General features: G+C 35.0%; 5 protein-coding genes across 5 annotated transcripts; 3 read left to right on the top strand and 2 right to left on the bottom strand.

Moving 5' to 3' along the window:
- Nucleotides 1-18: 18 nt before the first annotated feature.
- On the top strand, nt 19-1,621 carry LOC109593761 (uncharacterized). The gene has a single exon (XM_020008820.1). The coding sequence runs from the start codon at nt 78-80 to the stop codon at nt 1,446-1,448; it is 1,371 nt and encodes a 456-aa protein (XP_019864379.1). The 5' UTR covers nt 19-77; the 3' UTR covers nt 1,449-1,621.
- Nucleotides 1,490-4,351, bottom strand: LOC109593760 (uncharacterized). Its single transcript, XM_020008819.1, has 8 exons — nt 4,142-4,351; nt 3,852-4,093; nt 3,380-3,751; nt 3,040-3,333; nt 2,736-2,869; nt 2,498-2,660; nt 2,177-2,411; nt 1,490-2,113 (listed from the first exon to the last, which is right to left on the bottom strand). The coding sequence occupies exons 1-8, from the start codon at nt 4,336-4,338 to the stop codon at nt 1,594-1,596; spliced, it is 2,157 nt and encodes a 718-aa protein (XP_019864378.1). The 5' UTR covers nt 4,339-4,351; the 3' UTR covers nt 1,490-1,593.
- Nucleotides 4,352-4,436: 85 nt separating this feature from the next.
- Nucleotides 4,437-7,278, top strand: LOC105316617 (uncharacterized). The gene is made up of 7 exons (XM_011411656.2): nt 4,437-4,575; nt 4,636-4,892; nt 4,956-5,333; nt 5,401-5,700; nt 5,748-5,887; nt 5,939-6,098; nt 6,144-7,278. The coding sequence occupies exons 1-7, from the start codon at nt 4,505-4,507 to the stop codon at nt 7,247-7,249; spliced, it is 2,412 nt and encodes an 803-aa protein (XP_011409958.2). The 5' UTR covers nt 4,437-4,504; the 3' UTR covers nt 7,250-7,278.
- A 65-nt stretch (nt 7,279-7,343) lies between these two features.
- On the bottom strand, nt 7,344-12,175 carry LOC100638291 (vesicle-fusing ATPase-like). Its single transcript, XM_003383889.2, has 25 exons — nt 11,997-12,175; nt 11,841-11,937; nt 11,708-11,747; nt 11,577-11,652; nt 11,412-11,511; nt 11,076-11,142; nt 10,994-11,031; nt 10,866-10,919; nt 10,783-10,817; nt 10,630-10,702; nt 10,517-10,586; nt 10,333-10,374; nt 10,041-10,273; nt 9,941-9,991; nt 9,649-9,763; nt 9,411-9,598; nt 9,220-9,361; nt 8,868-8,978; nt 8,685-8,818; nt 8,249-8,315; nt 8,124-8,203; nt 7,936-8,073; nt 7,819-7,880; nt 7,680-7,731; nt 7,344-7,626 (listed from the first exon to the last, which is right to left on the bottom strand). The coding sequence occupies exons 1-25, from the start codon at nt 12,098-12,100 to the stop codon at nt 7,540-7,542; spliced, it is 2,256 nt and encodes a 751-aa protein (XP_003383937.1). The 5' UTR covers nt 12,101-12,175; the 3' UTR covers nt 7,344-7,539.
- An 18-nt stretch (nt 12,176-12,193) lies between these two features.
- Nucleotides 12,194-18,128, top strand: LOC100638162 (probable ATP-dependent RNA helicase DDX56). Its single transcript, XM_020008818.1, has 24 exons — nt 12,194-12,311; nt 12,358-12,399; nt 12,454-12,530; nt 12,600-12,648; nt 12,697-12,777; nt 12,824-12,897; nt 12,941-13,013; nt 13,077-13,174; nt 13,223-13,274; nt 13,322-13,360; nt 13,412-13,476; nt 13,899-13,949; nt 13,998-14,051; nt 14,100-14,171; nt 14,225-14,370; nt 14,457-14,523; nt 14,617-14,711; nt 14,775-14,854; nt 15,746-15,776; nt 15,834-15,892; nt 16,882-16,990; nt 17,528-17,610; nt 17,821-17,898; nt 17,947-18,128. Exons 1-24 carry the CDS (start codon nt 12,252-12,254, stop codon nt 17,965-17,967), a joined length of 1,656 nt encoding a protein of 551 aa, XP_019864377.1. The 5' UTR covers nt 12,194-12,251; the 3' UTR covers nt 17,968-18,128.
- The last annotated feature ends 608 nt before the right edge of the window (nt 18,129-18,736 follow it).

Raw genomic sequence — 18,736 nt, 5'->3', positions numbered from 1 at the left:
TTGCATAGGTTAAGAGTAAAGCTAATCCTTGTCCCAAGTGCCGTCATAGTGATTACTTCACGTTGCTCGATAAAGAAATGGAGAGACTCATTTTTGATTTAACAGTTTACTGTCCTTATACTGCTAGTGGGTGTGGCTGGACTGGAGAGTTGAGAGACCTTGATAAGCACATCAGTCCGTCAAAACAGGGAGGGTGTCTTTACGTTGAGGTTGAGTGCTGTCATGGGTGCGGTCAGAAGATGATGAGGAGTAGTTTGAATGATCATGAGAGGGAGACCTGCTCTAAGCTCCCGGTTGAAGTTCAGATGAAAGTACTTCAGGAAAGAGTCGAAAAAATGTGTACAAGACTTACTGAGGAACACCAGAAAGAGATAGCCTGCCTGAAAGCAAAAATATCAGAGCAAGAAGAGGAAATAAAGAATTTGAAAGTCACAGTTGGCAACAGTAGTGCAAAGAGTGAAGCCCACTCAATGACATATGCACACTTGAAGAGAAGTGCCCTAGAGATAATGCCTAAGTTAAGAGGTGGTGCTATACCTGGCGTACACTATCATGCATCCACAGGCAGGGTGGAGATATATGGTAGCAATGAGGCAGAAGTCACGGCACGTGGGTACAGGTTCCAGCTGGAATACCAACATGTTATATTGTCGTCTCGCTCCAAATACATCCCACTGCCATCATATACTGACCAGGATGAGCTCTTGTTTCTAGTGACGGAGCTAAATCAAAAGTATGACTCCACTTATTTATTTACTACCGTCAATGAAGGACAGAATGCAATGAAGATAATATCGGTCATTCAGTCTCAGTTTGATGAAGTGGTCCGACTAGTGGAAGGGAAATTAAAGGACCTACAATTGTGTAAAATTGTATTGGCATCCGGTCGTAAGGTCATGCTCAAACGAGGAGACATCACGAAAGAAGATGTCAACATCATTGTGACAACGTCTAATAGAACTCTACAGGGAAGCAGCGGAGTGTCATGGGCTTTGAATAAAGCAACAAATGGAGAGTTACAGAAGATTTCTGACAAATACGTTGCCGATTATGGTAAGATTAATGTCGGTGATGTGGCTGTTACTAACAGTGGTGGGGGAACGCTGAAATGTAAGTATGTCTTCCACTTTGCCAATCCAAAGTCTTCTCATGGTTATACTGATGATAAAACCATAGCTGACCTATTGCATACTGGTATTACTCAGGCACTAAGAGAAGGGATCAAACTACGAGCTTCTTCCATTGCTATCCCAGCTGTTAGCAGTGGAGCTTTTGTTTCAAAGAATAGTCTAATCTCCTCCACAATAATCAAAGCTATTACTGGGTTTGATTTCGGAGACTCGAAAGCTTTGAAGGATATCAGAATCATCATACGTAACCAGTCAATCTTCGGTATCTTTGCAGAACATTTTCAAAAAGACACATCCAGTACGATGACTGAACAATGAACATTTTTATTTGGTTGGACATACATTGGCTCATTATTTTGGCATTTGAAAGTTTGTGTTGTATAAACATTAATTTGGGTGAGACTATAATTTGTATTACATGCTACATAAATAATAAAATTCATTTTTTAATAATTATATCAAGTTAATGACTATAGTCACTACTCTCACTACTCACACTAACAACACTTGGATCACTATCACTCTCACCACCACTACGCACCACTATCTCACTAATGTCACTGTCACCACTTACACTATTCACACTACTCTTACTACTCTTACTCTCACTATCAGACCCTTTAAGTTTAGCATAGGCACCACTCTTATTACTGCCACTATCACCACTTTTATTACTGTCAGTATCACCACTCTTTTTACTGTCAGTATCACTCTTATTGCTGCCACTATCACCTCTTTTTTTACTGTCAGTATCACTGTGGATCACTCTATCACTAATTTCACTGTTACTGTCTTCACTGTGCAGCAGCGCCACCATGCTATCGTCACTGCTGCTACTACTGAGTTTACTAGCAACTCCTTTGTCACTATCACTGTCACTGCTGGAACTAGAGCTGGAGCTGATGTCGCCGGTTTTATTTTTTATTTTGTCAATGACATCCTTCAGTCTCTTGTTTTCTAAAGAGTTTTTCTTTCTCCTTATCCTAATGAAATTAGGAACGAGTTTTGAGAACTCAAAAGAATCAAATCGTACAAATGGTACTTACTTGTATCTCCATGTGTCAATACCCCAGCGTATTAGGCTAAGCGTTACAATCAACATTATAAAACCAAAGAGTACCAATGCAGTAATGATACCCAATACTATCGGACTGACACCAGCAATTTTAATGTCCCCCCCTCCATCTTCATCAGTATCCCAGTCGTCAGGGACATAGAAAGTTCCATTAGGACGAGATGTGTCATTTATAACTTCATAGGAAGGATCAATATTTGGGCTACCTATGAATTCACCAGAGTCATTGCGTTAAGTAAAACACACTCATTTCTCTCTCTCCCTCTCATAGTAAAAACATCATTTGACATACCTGGATAAAATACGTATAGTTCAGCATAGGCTACAATCACGTGATGTGGATGGCTAGTCCAAACACGACAGGCATATTCACCTCCATCAGTATAATCAGGTGAAGTGAAGTTCACTTGCAAGCCAGCAATGTTGTCAATAGCTGATAAATATCTCTCCTTTTTCTGTACAATAATTACAAGAAAAATAAACAATATATTATAATTATACAGGTAATATACACATTAATGTAATCGTACTATGTTTTCCAGTGTAAATCCTTCTCTGGTCCATTCAATGCCACGTATATCAATGCCATATGCAACACAATCAAACCTTGCTGACTGATATAGACCAACGTTGATTATCTTTGGAGTAATCTCAACTCTAGGCACTACAAATAATAAAAAAATAGTTTATGAATAGATTAATATAATGTGCATGCTAAATGTACTAAGTAACATATCATTAACAACTTATTGATTCAATGCCAACATAGAATCAAATGAATACTTGACACAATCTTAACACAATATATACATGTACATCTTAGTGCATACTCACTTTGTGACACAAAAATATTAAATATGGACCATACAGTTGTTCCATCAGTCATTTCAATAGTAACATTATACTGGCCAGTCATTGATGGCTTTATCCCATTGAAAGCAATGTAATAATGATGAACTATTGACAGCTGAGGCAATGCAGTGATGACAGTTGGTGTGCCTTGACCTGTATAAGCAGTCCTAACTGAAACAGTTGAGATGACTTTGCTACTGAGAACATCAAGTTTAATTTGATGGGTGACATCTTCTGTAGAAAAAGTTGTATTCTCTGCTATGATGATGCTAGGATCTAATGCAGGAGGACACATTTTAGATAATAATAACTATTATACTACCTCTTTTGACAAGAACTGTCAATCTTTTTGTCACTGTCTCTGATTCGAGCATGTTATCAACATGATGATTGAATTCAGTGAAGCAAGTGAAATAAAGATTAAAAGTAGCCTCATTATTCACGCTCAAATCAGACTTATACAGAATAGACTTAATCCCATTCTTGTTCATAGTTTCAAGAGTCTCCATTTGAACTTGTGGTCCGTTCACATGATAGCGACACTGTAGGGTACCAATGTGAAAGACATTGGCAAATATTGGAATGGGTTCTTGGGATTGGGGTACCAGTAGAAATGCTGTACCATTTATCTTCATATCACTGTAATGAGACTCTTCCATGAACCACGTGTACAAACTAATATCAAGACTATATTCTACATATGTGTGCATGTACATATAATGTCACATACATATTTATAATAATAATAATAATATTAATAATAATAATAATATAATAATAACACACACACATACCAAGGAATTGTGGATAATAGCTCCATTGGTAACTACTAGGGCAACTAACAGAATTTATAATTTTTCTCGGCATTTGAATGGCATAATTCCGCTTTGTCATACAAGCTCTTATGGAGCAGCAGATTTCAGGTGAAACATGGTTTACTGCTATTTTGAAATGAAGGACTTCAGTGTTGCCCCTTTGTAACGAAGTCGTGGTAAACTCGCAGTCATAGCCACGGCATTTCGACTGGTCGAATAATCTATGTCCAAACAAAAGGTCAATAGCTCTAATGAGAGGTTCAACTCACTTCCTGTTGCTTAGAGGTTTGATGAAGAAGATCAATTCATCAGTATTGCTGATAGTAAGAGTGCCATTGATAACCACATGTTGTAAATGAAGAGGGATTATGTCACATTTACACTCTAAAAAGAAGAGAGTGGTAAGGAGGCTGGAAAAAAGGAGCTTTAACATAACAGGAATCAGTTTCATTTTCACAATTTTCATGATTTTTTTTTAATCATTTTTCCCGCCAACTGTTCAATATTAATTAATTCTGTTCAATATTAATTAATTAATTAATTAATTAATTAGATTTTCGATAATGGAAACGCTATCATGGATATGGTTACCTATTCTGCTGTCATCTGTCTGTTCTAGCGAAAGAATCACAATGAAAGGGAACATGACTTACAATTCAACGATAGAAGAAGTTAGCTTCGTTTATTTTTCTGGGTACAATAGGTAAGCCCTCAGTTCAGAATTGAGATTATCTATCTATTATAATTGATTCGCATTCAACAGACTGCTAAGTCGTTATAATTGTAACAGTGCTACTGCATGTCAAATGCAAATGGAGTACCAAGCAATGACAGGTGGCTTGACCACTGCACAATACACGATAACATTTTACAAGGTGACACCATCAACTCTTGGCAAACTACTAGCATGCAAGACATCTCTTGGATTTCAAAAGATCTTTCCAAGACGGTCTATTTATGAATCTCAATGCGACAGTGCATCTTCAACATATGTCTTTCCTCCATCGATATATAGCATAGGTAATCCTTTTATCTATTCTACACATTATTTTACATAGATACATTTAAAATTTTTTCTTATAGCTGACAATTTTGACGTTTCAATTTACACAAGAGGTTATATTGATGAAAAGCAGTTGAGATTAATGCTGAGTACAGATCATACTCACATTCTTATCCCCAGCAGCACGCGGCTATATGAAATTAAATTTTATATTGGTGTAATATACAGTGACACTTTTGATTGTCCTTTGACAGAAGATGGACAACCAAGATTTGTGAACCTTAATGATAATATCAACAGAGATTATCCAAACATGAAAATTATTAACTCTTATACATGGATTTGGCCATCTTTCCGCAGAAAGTTATATGAATTAAAATGTCGTTATTATCGTAATGTGGATGGTAAACATACAAGATTCTACAAAACGAAATTTCTAACAATGACAAAAATAGATGGTACGTACTTGTATGATGATCTCTGTTTTCATTTTTATTAATTCTAATTATTGTATCTTTATTACAGTTCCTTCACTTACTTTGCTTGATAATTTTCACATTGACGAGGATTTTATTGCAAGAGCTTATATGGTCGTTGGCTCAAATACGCCAGTCAGTATGTCATCCATAACATTCACGAGATTGAATGGAAACATACCAGATGAAGTCTCACTCGTGCATGATTATAGCTTTTTTGAATTTCATTACTTCAATTTGACATTCCCAATAAACCTCAATACATTTGGACTATACAATCTAACAGTGAGACTCTCCACTGGAGAAACTTTTACGGAGACTTTTAATGCTGCAAATTCATACAATACTAGTACGTTTCATTATCCAGTCCTATTTTTAATTTATATTTTATTGCAGCACTAAAATCAATATCGGTTGTACCATTACAAAAAATAGCAGCAAATGGTACTGATGTAGTCTTAGAATGTACAGTCGAGTTGCAAGGGCCAGGAATGATAAATTGGACAAGACAAGGAGAGAACATCAGGGATGTACCAGTCAGTCACTTTCCTCCATCAATTATAGTTTATGTTTTGATAAACTCATAGAGTATAAGCATTGAGTTGGATCCAAGTTCAACTGATACATTCAAGATCACCCGTCTGATTTTTTCACCTATAGACTATGAAGACACTGGTATATATACTTGCTCAGCAAGAGCATCGTATAGAATATACGAAAGTACAGAGGTTTTAGTATTGCCTCCAGGTACAGCAAGACATTACAAAATAGTTATTTTAATTATAAATGTAGATAGTCCGTATTTTAATCCAGAGGAAGAGGATGGTACAGGTGATGGTGGAAATGATCGTTCAAATGGACCGATTGATCCTGATGTGTATGTAATAGTTGGAGGAGTTGTTGGAGGATTGCTTTTCTTCATTGGTATTGTAGTAGTAGCAGGTGTAGGGATGTATTGCTTCTGGAAGCATTATTATATATACGTGTATGACAAAAGAAAGATCCTTATCTGTGCTAGATATAAGAAGGTTCCTATGGAAGGGGATGGGACAGAAGCCGCTCCAGAAGACCAAGAGTATTGTATGGATAGAGGAGAAGAAGAATCTATAAAAAATGAAGAAATACAAAAAAATCCAATAGAAGGAGACCCAATAAAAGATATAGTTTCTGCAGCGATTGGAACAGCAATGACTGACAATGGCAAAGAAAAAAGGAAAGGGAGAGCAAAGAGAAATAGCAATACAAAGGAAAGCACCAAAGATGAAGAGCACGTTGAAAATATTGATAGTATGAATGAAACACTGGGGCACCAAGGAACCACTGACAAGAAAAAAGCAAAAGGTGGCACAGGAGGCATGCATTCTGAATTGGAACAGGCTTTAAAGGCTAGAAAAGTTGATGAGAAAAGCAAACCGAGCACTAGTGAGACAAGGAATGATGTTGAAGAGAAGTCTGAGGAGAAAAAAGATTGGGGCAAAGAGAAAGATGATCTTGAAAGGGAAAAGGAAAGAGAGAGAGATGATCTTGAAAGGGCCAAGGAAAGAGGAGCCAGAGAAGATAGGTCTCGAGAGAGAAGAGATAGAGAAGACAGACACAGGGAGGACAGATCTAGGGAAAGAAGGGATAGAAAAGATAGATACAGGGAAAGAAGTAGAGAGGACAGATCTAGAGAAAGAAGTAGAGAGGACAGATACAGGGAAAGAAGTAGAGAGGACAGATCTAGAGAAAGAAGTAGAGAGGACAGATCTAGAGAAAGAAGTAGAGAGGACAGATACAGGGAAAGAAGGAGAGAGGACAGATATAGGGAAAGAAGTAGAGAAGACAGATCAAGAGAAAGACAAAGCAGGGAAGAGAGATCTAGAGACAGAAGACAGATCAAGAGAAAGAAGAGATCGTGAAGATAGACACAGAAGAAGATAAAATGAGAAGAATGAGATGAAAAAGAAAAAAATGATACCTAAATTAAAAATAATAGAAACCAATAATGACAACTTTAAATAATAATAATATTAACAATCCTAATTCAATAGCTTGAAATGATGCATAATAATAATAATCCTTATGAAGAATATTTTCATTAATTTATTAGTGTAGAAAATCACTCAGCTGACAATTAAGATAACAGCAACAGACACTGCATGAGTAAAAAAAAACTAGCATTATTATTAAAATGTTTAGCAGATGCTCATTAGTAGTGATCTTGAATTTCTAGATCTAACTTGAGATCAGCCTCTGACTTAAGGAGAGAAACAAAATCAGCCACAGCATCCTTAGACTATAAAGATATATCACTTATAATACACATCATCATCATTATTATTATTATACTTGACAAGCTGCATCTGATAATGCTATCAGTTTCTTAATCCCAATCCTTAACCTATACACGACATGAATGCAATAATTAAAAATGTGCACTAATACTGAGAAAATGCACGTGTACAGTACATGGACTATTATAACTTACTTTTTCCCTTCGAGCTCTTTCTCTAAGTAAGACAAGTCAGATTTCTCAAATAAGTTGATTTGCTACAAAATGAAGAAATATTATAATTATTATTATCATGCAGTAATTATAAGTTACTTTAATTATTTCAATAACTTCGGATCCTTCGGTGACAGAATGAGCAGTAACTGAGCTACTGAATGCATTCTCAATACCAAATGATGCTAATGTCTCATTTGATAAACTAGTGGTACCCAGTATTAGCAATCTATGACGCTACAAAAGGAGGAGCGAGTAACAAAGAGAGGGAAAGAGATTTGTCTTACAGCTGGAGGCTGTTTACGCAGCAGTACCAAAAGAGCCTGCAAGACAAGGTTTGAAAACCTTGGGCCAATACTCACGTAATCTACATACCAAGATAGGGTCGTGGGCATTAATTAGATATACTTACCCAAGAGACTCTCAATGTCATCAATGACGATACAACTGATTGGTGACTTGTAGGCATCTTCAAAAACCTGTATAAAAAGGATACTGGTATGTACACATGCATGTGTAACAATAAATCGCTCACAAAACCCTTTAGTTTGTATTCTAAAAATAGGCCAAAATACCCAAGGCTATAGTCTATGAATTTTTCAAAGAAAATGGCTCCAAAATCACCACAAATTTTAATTACATTTTCTGATACATATTGATATCCTTATGCTATGTAGAAAGTTTGAGTCAATTCCAACATCAATTTTTCGAGTTACGAGCATTTTTTAAATGAACCAATTTTTGAAAAAAGCAAAGGCTATCATGGATTTTTCCAAAAAGGCCCCTAAATCACTCCAAATTTTTGTTGCATTATCTGATACAAACTGTACATGCATTGGTGTCCTTACCTTCTTTATCATTTGACATTTTGCACTTTCATGATATCCAATCATGTTCTCGGGGGAGATGACCTTCACAAACGGGAATGCAGAATCTTTAGCCATTTGTACTGCAAGGGCAGTTTTACCAGACCCAGGAGCACCTAATAATAAATAATAATAATAGTGTTCATACTAACAGCACAACACTACCTTTTATTAATAAACTGATGAGGTAGTTATGAGCTGATTCCTGTGTCTGTTGTACAGCTAGTTTACCACGAGAGAGGATCCCTTGTATCCTTGGAGACCAATGAATAATACCTGCATCCATAATAATAATAATAATAATAATAATAATAATAATAATAATAATAATAATAATAATAATAATAATAATAATAATGATTTATATGAAATCTAAACTCATTATAAATTATAATTATACTTATTTTTGTTCACCCTACACCTACATGTAAATGCTCTTTATGTTTTTTTAATACAATAATAATAATAATAATAATAATAATAATAAATAGTAATACTAATTGGTTTTCATTTTTACCATTTCTAACATAGAAGTCCAGTTCTTTCTCACTGATTCCAAAGGCAGGCTTGATGTCGTGCTCAAGAGCAAATTGGAAATCAGCACGAGTTACTTTGAGATTATCAGCTTCATTGTGATCCACCTCAACACGGTCTTTGGCCTAAATACAGAGCACAACAACATCCACTTATAAATACCATCAAACTCACAGATATCATTCTATTCATGGCGGTTGAAATAGCACTTCGTACCAATCCCTCAATTTCTGCTCCGCTAAAATTACGCGTGACTTCGGATAGCTCTTCAAGATCAACGTCCTTACCAAGTTTTTCACTATCTCTTATCTTAGCAGTGTGAATGTTTAATATTTCAAATCTTCCTTTAGCATCAGGTAAACCTATTGAGTAGCCATTATTATTGTGTACATGTACGTGTGAATAAACTAACCGATTTCCATTTGTACTTCTAAGCGACCAGGTCGCAACAAGGCTTCATCGATCATGTCCTTTCTGTTGGTCATTCCAATCAGTAGAATGTTGTTTAGTTGTTCTACACCATCAATCTGGTAATGATTGAAAGATCGGACATAAAAAACATACTTGTTCTCTCTCTATACCTCTCCCACACACACACACACACACACACACACACACACACACACACACACACACACACACACACACACACACACACACACACACACACACTCTCTCTCTCTCTCTCTCTCTCTCTCTCCTACCTTAGCCAGCAACTGATTCACAACAGTATCATGGACTCCAGTGCTGCCACTCTTAGTAAATAAAATAAATCATAATTAACAATAATAATAAAGATTATACCAGTGATCCTCTCTGTCTACAGATGGCATCAATCTCATCAAATATAATAATGTGTAGTGCACTGTTGATGCCACTCTTCTTCTCTTCTGCCTCAGCTTCAGCAAACAGTAGGCGAATGTTGGCCTCAGACTGCCCAACGTATTTATCCAGTATTTCGGGTCCATGGATTATCTTCGGTTCCCTTGCGTGTAACATTTTACCGATCTGACGGGCCATTAGTGTTTTACCGGTACCTGTCATGTGAGAGTCATTGTACTATCACGTGATGTACTGTGTGTGTGTGTGTCATTACCAGGTGGGCCATAGAGTAATATACCACGAACGTGCTTCATTCCTAAGAATAAAAGTATCTTAACAATTGAAAAGAATGGTCCTAGGCTTTAAAAATGTGACATAAATATACATGGAATTAGGTGATTTTGGAGTCAGAAATGACAAGACTGTATATTCCTTATAAATGGGTGTGGTTTACTTACCGAGTGCCTCAACCAGTTCAGCTGGAAACACGCGTGACGCAAAAGCTCGTCTGAATATGTCAGAAAATTCCTATTGATAATGAATAAAATATAAATAAATAAGAATTGATTACTTTATCAAGTCCTCCAATTCCCATCGTTTTGAAATCAAAATCAGGACTGATGATTGCAACTTGTGCTGACTTTCTAAAAAAACAAAAATTATTATTATTATTATTATTATTATTATTATTATGATCATCATCATCATCATCATTACTAATTACCCTTTCCTACGTCCTGTCAATTGCAAAGTAGATCCCTAAAAGCAAAGAAATAATTTAGGAAAGTAATATCTTATAATTATTACATCTTTTTTCTCAAAAGTTATGATAGAATTTGCAGCAAGACGACCATAGTTAATCTACATGAACAAAACACAATCGTTGTTAATAATAATTTTATTTTGAACTGCAGATACATATGCATGTACATTACCCCTGATGATGGTTGAGGTCTGCCTTCACTCTTAATAACTATTAATAATAATAATTAATAATTAATTAATTAATAGTCTTACATTCAATATTCATGACTTTTCCTTCCATCAGTGGACACTTCTCAATCTGCTTGAACTGTATCGTTAACTATTAAATTAGAAAATTAATAATAAAAACAAATGCTACTATTACTAATCTAATAAATCAAGTTTAGCACATTTGTAAATGCATACCCACACACTCCCCCTCCTCTCTCTCTCCCTCCCTCCCTCTCTCTTCTCTCTCTCTCTCTCTCTCTCTCCCTTTCTCTCCCCTCTCTCTCTCTCTCTCTCTCTCTCTCTCTCTCTCTCTCTCTCTCTCTCTCTCTTTCTCTCTCCCTCTCTCCCTTTCTCTCCCCCTCTCTCTCTCCTTATTACCAGTTGGTTGTTTGCAAATGAGTTTGTGCTTGCTCCACGAGCAAATTCATCCTGAAATGCCTCAAGGAGCCTCTCAGTATCAATATTAGGAGGAGCTTTCCTGAACGAGAGAGAGAGAGGGGGGGAGGGGAGGGGAAAGGTCAAATGAGAGCCCAAGATGTGTACCTTGGTTGTCGTCCATTGTAGAAGTCCAATTCAACAGACATGCTGGCAATATACTGATCAACAACACATGGTTTTACTAACAAATAAATAAATAAATAAATGCATAAAATATTAAATAAAGGAATGATTACCTGATAGAAATGATCCAAGATTACAGTCAATCCAATCACGCTGTATAAGTGAGGAGAGAGAGAGAAGTACACAGACATAATTCACAAGTGATTACATTTGCAGTAGATCAATGGTATCTGACAAAAGACTAACTTGCTTCCCATTTAGTGCAATATCACTAAGACCGACCCCACGGTTCTCATCAAGTATAACTTTTAAAGGAAACTTCCCATTTATTGTGATATACTTACTAACAATAATAGCACAAAAGATACGTGATAGCAACTTTCAGTTAATGCATATACTCACGCAGATTTTAGTGTTGGGTTCTGTGAGGAAATAACGGCACAGTTAGTGAAGGAATAGTGATCTTGTGGGACTTTAACAACTTTTAACTGAACAGGTTCCGCCATGTTGAGAGTAAAAATGGTGTCGAACTGTCGATTGAATTATGAATCAGATCACAATCACATGCACACACATATATCGAGTCATTGACCCCACCCATTCAATACAATTTTGACCACTCCCAAAACCACGCCTACTCCTCCCACGTGCATAAACATGTCTGCTTGTGGAACAATGAGGTTTGATGAGATGAATCTTGATCCCAGGATTGTTAAAGTTATTCATTATTTATCATTTTTATGTTTTAGTCTATTTCTTTTAGGCAGTTAGGAAGCTGGGATGGGGCCAGCCTACACCAATACAAGTCTGATAATTAATTATTATTTGAAATTTGTTTTATTTTGTTCAATTTTTGCAGGAGAAGGCAGTTCCACTGATAATGGAAGGAAAGGATTTGGTTGTAAAAGCTAAGACTGGCTCTGGAAAAACAGCAAGGTAGCAGTTAATAATAAAAATAAAATAATGATGATTAAATAATATTAAAATTACTATTATTTTTGCTAGCTATGCTCTACCACTGATACAGAAAATATTAGAACTGCAATCAACAAGCGTTAGTTTAATTAATAATTATAATTAATCATAATCAAATATTAAATAGATTAAAGTACCCCCTAGTGTGAAGGCACTAGTACTTGTACCATCGCAGGAGCTTAGCCTTCAAGCAGCTGCTCAAATAAAAGTAAAGAGAGAGAGAGAGAGAGGATTATAGTTTATATCATCCATAGGAGCTATGCACCTGCTGTTCAAGGGATATAAAAGTTGTATGTGTGTCACAGAGTAATGCTGTATCTAGCCAACGGTAAACTATCATGTGGCTGTATCATGTGATGACCTCTTTATAGAACTGTACTGTTAGAATGTCCTGATGTTGTAGTTGGAACACCAAGCAGGATATTATCACACCTGTCAGGAAAAGTATGATATCACTGTAGTATCAAGCTACCTCTTCTCTCTCTTTTTTCTTCTCTTTGATTCTAGTCTTTATTACTGACAGAATCTCTTCATTTTGTTATCTTTGATGAAGCTGATCTGTTGTTTAGTTATGGCTATGAAGAAGACATCAATAATATTGTCAGGTTATTATATTATTATTATTATTATTATTATTATTGTTATTATTATAGTTTTCTACCTTCACCAATTCAATCAATATTAATGTCAGCAACACTTAATGAGGTAATTAATCAACAAACAATTAATTAATATTGATTTAATGATTAAAGGATGTGATATCTCTCAAGAAAGTTGTGCTGCATCAGCCAGTAAATCATTAATTATTCATTAATATTAATTATTATTATTATTAACTTAAGGTTACAATTAAACTGGAGGAATCTGAACTGCCTCAAGATGACAGACTAACACAATACCACATACAGTGAGCATAGAATATTTTAGAACGCTCGAAAAATAATTATATGTCATATGGCAGTTCATATACCGTATAACGCTTTAATTTGGCGGAGTTTTATTTTGGTGATTGGCGGTTTGCAAGCAGAATCGCCAATAGTAAAACCACCAATCATTAATGCGCATGATCAGTAATGCAAGTGTACACAAAAATCGCCAAATTAAAAACCGCCAATTACAATTACAGCAAAATCGCCAAAATAAAGCGCCGCCAAAATAAAGCGTTATACAGTATACTGCATCAAGATTGTAAAAATAATTGTGGGTGATTTTGGAGCCATTTAGCATGGACTACATGTATATAGCCCATGGTGTTTTTCAGAAATTGGCCTGTTTATACAATTTTTCACTTATCGCATAATCTCTTTTTATTTTTATTTTTTTCTCTAGATGTTTGGAAGATGATAAATTTCTACTAATATATAGCTTGCTCAAATTAAAGTAGAATTATTATTATTATTGTTATTATTTTATCTGTTTATTTTTTAGATTAATTAGAGGAAAATCGTTAATATTTGTTAACGACATCACAAGATGCTACAAGTAATTTTATTATTATTATTATTATCATCATTATTATTACTGTGACAGATTGAAACTATTTCTTGAACAGTTTTTTATCAAGTCGTGTGTTCTAAATTCCGAGCTACCTCACAACTCGAGGTGAAACTGCTCTTATAGTTACTAATAATTTATTTCAAGGACATTTTCATTAGATGTCATGTCATTGAACAATTTAATCGTGACATTTACGATTACATAATTGCTACAGATGAGTTGGTTGACCACACCCACCAAACAAAAAAGAAAAAGAAAGGACAAGACAAAGAATATGGAGTATCGCGTGGAATTGATTTTCAAGGTTAATTAATATTAGTTAATTAACATATATTAATTAATATAGTTAATTATATTAATATTTATTAGTTTATTAATATAATTTTTCAGGTGTTGTTAATGTAGTCAACTTTGATTTCCCTCCAAATTCCAAGGCCTACATACACAGAGTTGGCAGGTAGCAATTTATACAGTGTATTATACTGTATTAATATCACATTTATATGCTCATTGTAATGTGTATGATATTTTTTATTGTGTTATTGTATAGAACTGCGAGAGGCAATGACTATGGGACTGCCCTGACGTTCGTGTCGCCATCCGAAGAGACAAAGTTAACAGAGTTACAGTTATTATTAAAAGAACGTAGGCAGCTATAGCCAAATTGATGTATTAATTTATTTATTTATTAATTTTTTTATTTTTTAGAGAGAGACTTTGATCATGATTTAGTTCAACCGTATAAATTTAAAATGTCCGAAATTGAAGGATTTCGGTATAGAGTACAGGTACGTATTACTGCTTAATAGGGAGGGGGAGTTACTTATCATTGTGACTGAGCTACATGTGTATGCAAGAGCAAATATAACTGCATGTACAGGCCTGCCTTTGGTCAAATTTTTGAGCAACTTTAAAAATTTATAAAAAATCCAAATTTAATTGGAATCAGTTCAAACTTGCTACACAACATAAGAACATGTATATGCATCAGAAAATGTAATAAAAATTGAGAATTCTCTCCTAGTCATTTTTGGTGAAATTTGGCCAACGCCCTGTACTATAATATACAGGGACTTTGACCCGATTTTTGAGTAACTTTAAAAATTCATAAAAATCCAAATTTAATTGGAATCAACTCAAACTTGCTACACAACATAAGAACATGTATATGCATCAGAAAATGTAATAAAAATTGAGAATTCTCTCCTAGTCATTTTTGGTGAAATTTCGCCAATGACACTGTACTATAGTACAGGGACTTTGGCCCGATTTTTGAGTAACTTAAAAATTCATTAAAAAATCCAAATGTAATCGGAATCGGCTCAAACTTGCTACACAACATAAGAACATGTATATGCATCAGAAAATGTAATAAAAATTGAGAATTCTCTCACAGTCATTTTTGGCAAAATTTGACCAACAACCCTGTACTATAGTACAGGGTCATTAGCCCGATTTTTGAGCAGCTTTAAAAATTTGTAAAAAAAATTCAAATTTGATCAGAATTGGCTCAAACTTTCTACTTGACATACATGTATATGTATCAGACTAAAGTTATAGAAATGGAGGATAACTAGTTCCTTTTGATTTTTTCTGGTTCATCATCTTGTTCAAAATTTGTTTATTTTTGAGACAGCCATAACTTTTACTCAAACTTTCATGTGTATATTTATTAATAGGAAGCTGTCCAGGCTGTCACTCAACTTGCCAGTGAGACCATGCAATCATTACTTTACACTAAAATATATTTAATTATTATATATATAGTAAAAGAGGCACGTTTGAAGGAGATAAGATGTGAAATTTTATCATCAAAAAGACTCAAGGTAATTCAATACGTAAAGGTTATACAACGAGGTATGATATGGCCGGAGATACTGACACAGAGTTGTATAACCAACTTCTACCATGTACTAATATCTATGACTAATTTAACAACTACAGTAGTTTACTTAGCAACAGCATGCCTATTTTAGGCAGAAGGTTAATAAGTAATTTGTTGGGCAAACTTATTAACCTCCAATTGTCCGGGAGTTTACTTCTACCATGCCTAGTTGCAATTGACCAATCAGATTGCTTGATTTTAGGTTCATAAATAGCTTATTTACCACAGGGAGGTTTGATAAGTTATTTCCCGGACAGTAGGAGGTTAATAAGTGGCCCTGGAGGTTAATAAGTTTACCCGGGAAATTACTTATTAACCTCCTGCTTAAAATACCCAGGAAATTACTTATTACACCTCCTAGTGGTAAATAAGTTATTCATGAACCTAAAATCAAGCAATCTGATTGGTCAATTGCAACTAGGCATGGTAGAATTATAACCATATCCACCACCTGTGTATAAACAATAGTGGCCTATACAATAGTGAATAGCTAACAATGGGTTATTAAGACTTGTTATTATGTCGCAATCTGGTGTATCGAGAAATACACATTCAAGTGTTCTTTCCAATGAATCAAGCCTATTAGTTTATGTCATGTTTCTGTATAAACCTATTAGTGTGTACATATACATGTGCTTTCAGTGTTGACAGTTCCACTATAATATGGTGACTCCAAGAATATTATTACTAATTAGTGCAGCAGTAGTTTGGAATGTGTAAAATCGATACTCTTTAATAAGTGATAAGTAGTTAATTGAAATATAGAAAATATAGCAATTTGACACTTTTGCCAGGCGAGAGAATGATTACGTAATCCTTTGTGCTAATGAATGCTCATTCACTAGCCACTTAGGACATGTGCCTTAAACTTTGTCTGACACGCATGACTTGTACTACTCGTGTTAACATAAAATCCTTATTTGGCAATAGACTCATTTTGAGGATAATCCGCGGGATTTGCAAGTGTTGAGACACGACCGAGACTTACTGCCCTCAAGCAAAGTGAAGGAGCATTTGAAGTACATTCCACCTTATCTTGGTAAGCGATAGTCTGTTTGTTCCCTTTAGTCATATTATTATTATTAGATTTATATCCAGAACTACACGTATACACATGTACATGTACAATGTTTTCCTTGACGGCATTGCATTTGTATGCCTTGTATAGTAACCCATTACATAATCCAGTAATGAAAGAATGCCAACAGGATCTATTTTGGAAAAGAGGGAATGTCATTTTGTGTCTTTATTTTAATAATTTAATTTATTCTTCCTCCTTCAATCCCTCTTGTAACTTTCTTTTTTTGCCAAGTCCCACCCTATCCCTCCCTGTCCACTCTCTTCTCCTTATTTGATCATTAGTGACAATTAATGAATTGAAGGGGCTGTGGATTTGTTTGTACATATATAGTGACAAGTTTTTGCATATTAAATATTTGTTTGCCTATTGGTATGTGGACTATGCTCAAATCAAGGAGCACCTAGGGTGTGTGATTCTTAGTATGGAAATCCTCTAATGCTTAACTCTACAAGGACATTTTTTCTGATTGACCGTGATTATTGTCATTACATTTAGTGCCTAAAGCTTTAAAGAGTTCGGCAGTAGAGGAAAGAGAAGGAATAGGAGATGGTAATATGAAGAGAAGAAGAGCTCATAAAGTATGATGATTGCATTGTCGACCATCTGTTGTTATTTAATTTCTGTTATTGGATTTCATTAATTCCATTTGGTGCATGTGTCATGCATAGATTTAAAGCTGGCTCATCATTCATTAGCTTATTATTTTTAATGTATATAACCGTATAAACACACACACACACTCACCACTGTTATGCACTATTAAGAATACATGTATCTGTAATTTACAGGTAAGACAACACAATAATCCTTTAAAGACGTTTAAATTAACAAACGAGACAAAACTGGTCTCAAAGCCAAGCAAAAAGGTAATTTTGATCACGTCAGAATTATATCACTCATTTCCTTTTTTGTAGAGAAAGCTCGAAGAATCCTAATTAGCTTAAATCGTAACGTTATACTGGTTTACTCGTTATCCTTGATCTGATTCTCAGACTCGCTAATTCTAATTCTATTTCTTTTATTATGTGTTATTTGCTAACGTGTAACTTGATGTGGCCTTCTAATAAAAAACAATGTCTCGTCGTTACCTCTGGCATATGTTAGTAATCAGAATGCCAGCTGTGTTAGTGTTGAGGTTGGCTGTAATTTCATTACCCAATCACTCAGTTATTTTCTAAGTCTTCTTACTCTGACGTAGAAATCATGTGTGTTCCATTTAAGAATGTAGAAGGTATTGTCGTGATCATGTATTGTTGCTAATAGATCCTGTTCCTTAAAGTTGTATGGGCTATTTGAATGTACGTGTGTGTGTGTGTGTAGGAATGAATTCACATGTAATGTGACTTATGATCCTATAGATCCTATTCCTTAAAAGTTGTATGGGCTATTTGTATACGTACATATTTAGAAATGCATGTAATGTGACTTATGATCATGTATTGTTGTGGGTCTAATTCCTTAAATATTCTTTTTCTCGCTAGTGATGTAATTCCCCTTTCTAATGTATTATATAATGAAATTCTTTGTATTAGCACTGCATTGGCCGTTTTCATTTGGTGTTTTTGCCTTGGAGGTTTGTTTTTTATATCGTACGTATAATATATTTTATTAAAAGATCAAGGTCTTGTTATTATTACTTGTAATTGCCATCGTAATGATAACAGTGGCACGTGTATGTTTGCATTGCCTTTAGATGGACGCAGG

This window comes from Amphimedon queenslandica, unplaced genomic scaffold, assembly GCF_000090795.2.
Source record: "Amphimedon queenslandica unplaced genomic scaffold, v1.1 AMPQUscaffold_13506, whole genome shotgun sequence".
In the NCBI taxonomy this organism is placed as follows: Eukaryota; Metazoa; Porifera; class Demospongiae; order Haplosclerida; family Niphatidae; genus Amphimedon; species Amphimedon queenslandica.
Note: the sequence above shows the minus strand (reverse complement) of the source record. Positions and strands in the feature narration are given on the sequence as shown.